Source organism: Gossypium hirsutum, chromosome D13, assembly GCF_007990345.1.
Source record: "Gossypium hirsutum isolate 1008001.06 chromosome D13, Gossypium_hirsutum_v2.1, whole genome shotgun sequence".
In the NCBI taxonomy this organism is placed as follows: domain Eukaryota; kingdom Viridiplantae; phylum Streptophyta; class Magnoliopsida; order Malvales; family Malvaceae; genus Gossypium; species Gossypium hirsutum.
The window spans coordinates 16,179,550-16,183,060 of record NC_053449.1 but is presented as its reverse complement, the minus strand read 5'-3'; the positions used below and the strand labels follow the sequence as shown (position 1 = coordinate 16,183,060).

The following is a 3,511-nucleotide window of genomic DNA, read 5'->3' as shown; positions in this document are numbered from 1 at the left end:
AATTTAATTAGGTTAGGGTTTTTAAGTTAATTAGGTTAGGGTTTTTAAGTTAAGGGTTAGGGTTTTTAAGTTAATTAGGTTAGGGTTTTTAAGTTAAGGGTTAGGGTTTTTAAGTTAATTAGGTTAGGGTTTTTAAGTTAAGGGTTAGGGTTTTTAAGTTAAGGGTTAGAGTTTTTAATTTAATTAGGTTAGGGTTTTAATTTAATTAGGTTAGGGTTTTTAATTTAATTAGGTTAGGGTTTTTATGTTAATTAGGTTAGGGTTTTTAAGTTAAGGGTTAGGGTTTTTAATTTAATTAGGTTAGGGTTTTTAAGTTAAGGGTATTAATTGTTAGTAGAATTCTCAAATAATATCAAAATATTCAAAATATTCAAAATATTCAAAAATTTCTACTTTCTTACATCAAATAAACTTCTATTTTATTACATCAAATAATATCAAAATATTCAAAATATTTGTACAAATAAATTTAAATACGGCAATCAATGTCTGTGCCCGGGAGATTCAGTGCCACATGGCGGCCGTCGATGGTTACGCTCTGGATTCCTCCTTTCTCTAGATTTCGGCGGCGGTTGTTGTTCCTTCGATGGGGATTCTGGTTCTTCCGGTACGGAATCTGGTTGTCAGACTTGGGACGATGATCCACCTTCAAAGAATCGTGTATGTAGAGGTGTTTTCATCACGAACAGTGACGGTGTTTGAAACCCATACGTTGGTAGGGATTGGTAAAAAGGAGAGCTCCCCGACAGCCCCTCTTACGATCCCTCGTGCGCTGCTGGCCTATACATCGGCGGTCCACTCTACATAACAGGAAATGGAGCTGAACCGGACATTTGGCTTCAACCTGTCATTAACTCTCTAGGTTAAGGAGGCATTTGTGCCCACAACCTAATATCTGTGTTATTTCGGATCCGGTTACAGGTATACTAGCTGCATTTGATCGATAGGGAAGCTTATGGCAGCGCATACACCAGCGATATTACCTAAGACACTTTGCTTCAAACTACTACAGGTAATATCCATCTAAGAGCGAACGTTGACAAGTGACCAACATGGGTATTTAGTCTCTATCTGTGTTATTTCGTTTGTCAATTTGAATTAGTTGTAAATGAAGAAGTGGTATGTAATATTCGCTATGGACTTATTTTGGCAAGGTATGAAATAAATAAAGACTGTTTTCACGAGATGGTGGCAATTTTATGTTCAATTAACGGAGAAGGGGCAGACTACATTTGTAACATACGTTTCGAACAGTGGGCACAAGCATACGACGGTGGCCTACGATATGGTCATATGACCTCAAACCTGGCTGAATGCATAAATTTTGTTCTAAAAGGAACGCGCCATCTACCTATAACATCGGTTGTGCGAGAGACATATTTTCGTTTGGCAGTGCTATTTCTAAAGTGAGCAGCGAGTTATGCAAGCCAGATGCAGGGAGGACATGTATGGTACAGTAAGGTAGTATAAGAAATTAAAAAGGCCAAGGCGCGAGCAAACACTATGCACATAATATGTCACGATCGAGACAACTTATGGTTTCACGTGACAGAGTTTGACAGACCGCACCAAGGTGTTGTTGGCGGGCAATATCGTGTATACTTGCGAAACAGGACTTGCGACTATGGGATGTTTGATGCAATTCGTTATCCATGCGCTCATGTTATTACAGCTTGTCAGAATCATCGTCTGGATCTGATGAGCTATGTGGACGAAGTGTATAAATTAGAAAACATGTACAACGTCTGGAGACACGTTTTCCCACCGGTCCCAGATGAACGTAAGTGGTAGCCCGTATCTCTTGCTCCTTTTAAGCTGTTACCGGATAGAGAATTGCGTCGCAAACCAAAGGGTCGACCTTGCTCGACTAGAATACGTAACAATATGGATATTCGAGAAACAGCCAGTCAACAGAAGTTGTGCAGATGGTGCAGGAATCTAGGCCATACAAGTCGATCATGCCCTAATCGTAATAGTTGAATGTAATTGTAAACAAATTATATTTTTTTCAATTATTAATTGATAATTGTATCAATTGTTAGTAAAATTATTAAATTATATCAAATTATTAATTATTAGTACCAGTCAAGGGTTATGGTTTTTAAGTTAAGGGTTAGGGTTTAGGGTTTGTCAATTAAATTATGCATTTAATTATAATTTGTAAATTTATAAATTTTTAATAAATTAGTTTAGAGTTTTTAAGTAATAACTCAAAAAAATTTCTATTTTATTACATCAAATAATATCAAAATATTCAAAATGTTTGTACAAATATATTAAATACAAATCAATTTTCGTGCCCGCCGGATTCAGTGCCACATGGCGGCCGTCGATGGTTATGCGCTGGATTCTTCCTTTGTCTAGCTTCCGGTGGCGGTTGTAGTTCCTTCGGCGAGGATTCAGGTTTCTGCGGTAGGGCATCTGGTTGTCGGAGTTCGGATGATGAGCCACCTTGATAGAATAGTGAATGTGGAGGTGTTTGCATCACCAACAGCGACGGTGTTTGAAACCCATACGGTGGTGGGGATTGGTAAAAATAAGAGCTCCCCGACGGCTCCTCTTGCGATCCCTCGTACTCCGTTGGCCTATACATCGGCGGTCCACTCGGCATAACAGGAAATGGAGCTGAATCGGGCCATTGGCTCCAACCTGCCATAAGACTCGAAAAAGGAAACATATAAGAGTTAGGATACATAAAAGGGCTAGAAAACGCACCAGGCATCATCTGAAAAGGCTGTAACGTGGGTATCGTCGGTTGAACTGCTGGGTCGGGTGACTGTGTCGGTGCTCTCGTTGGGCTTGGTGATTGAATAGCCATTGATGATGGGCTGGATGAATGTCTGAGCCTCGTTGATGAGCCAGCGTCATCGTCCTTTTGTCTTGGATTTAAAGGACCGCGTCTTTCCCTTTGGTTACGTAATTGCCGCTGCCTCTGCTCTGCCGGCAGTAAATACGGCTTGCCATGGATCCTAAACCATGGCATGTATTCCGGCACGCACGCTAACTCTGGAACGATGATCTGTTCCATAGTAGGTACATACTCATACCGATCTTCCCACATTTCGATGTAGTTGGACCAGAATCTCGGCCAATCCATATGTAGTTGCCGTAGGTTGATTTTGTGCTAATCATCAAACACTTCAGGTGCCACGGGAATCGGTTGTCTACATTCAAATTGTCGTAACACTCTGTCTGACTGGTGCATCTCCACGGTCACGTAGCTGATCAACGTGACTTTTGCGTGCCAAGCGTTTGGATTTTGTAAGAACTCATCCGGAATTACTGCCCGAATTACGGGATCCTCGTATGGTGTCCATTGAAACTATATGAACATAATAGAAATATTAGTTATATACATAATACTAAATATTAAATAACAATCGACTAGCGAATGATGGAAATATCAATTTTATTTAATACTTACATGTGCTTCCGACTGTTGGTCTAATAGAAGCCGTATATCTTCAAGAGAGGTAGGTAATCGAGCATGACTTGCCGGATGGTTCCACCT

General features: G+C 40.2%; 1 protein-coding gene across 1 annotated transcript; it reads right to left on the bottom strand.

Moving 5' to 3' along the window:
- Positions 1–469: 469 nt before the first annotated feature.
- On the bottom strand, positions 470–3,132 carry LOC107919334 (uncharacterized). Its single transcript, XM_016848812.1, has 5 exons — positions 3,048–3,132; positions 2,716–2,937; positions 2,517–2,649; positions 2,317–2,407; positions 470–646 (listed from the first exon to the last, which is right to left on the bottom strand). The coding sequence occupies exons 1-5, from the start codon at positions 3,130–3,132 to the stop codon at positions 470–472; spliced, it is 708 nt and encodes a 235-aa protein (XP_016704301.1).
- Between the last annotated feature and the right edge of the window lie 379 nt (positions 3,133–3,511).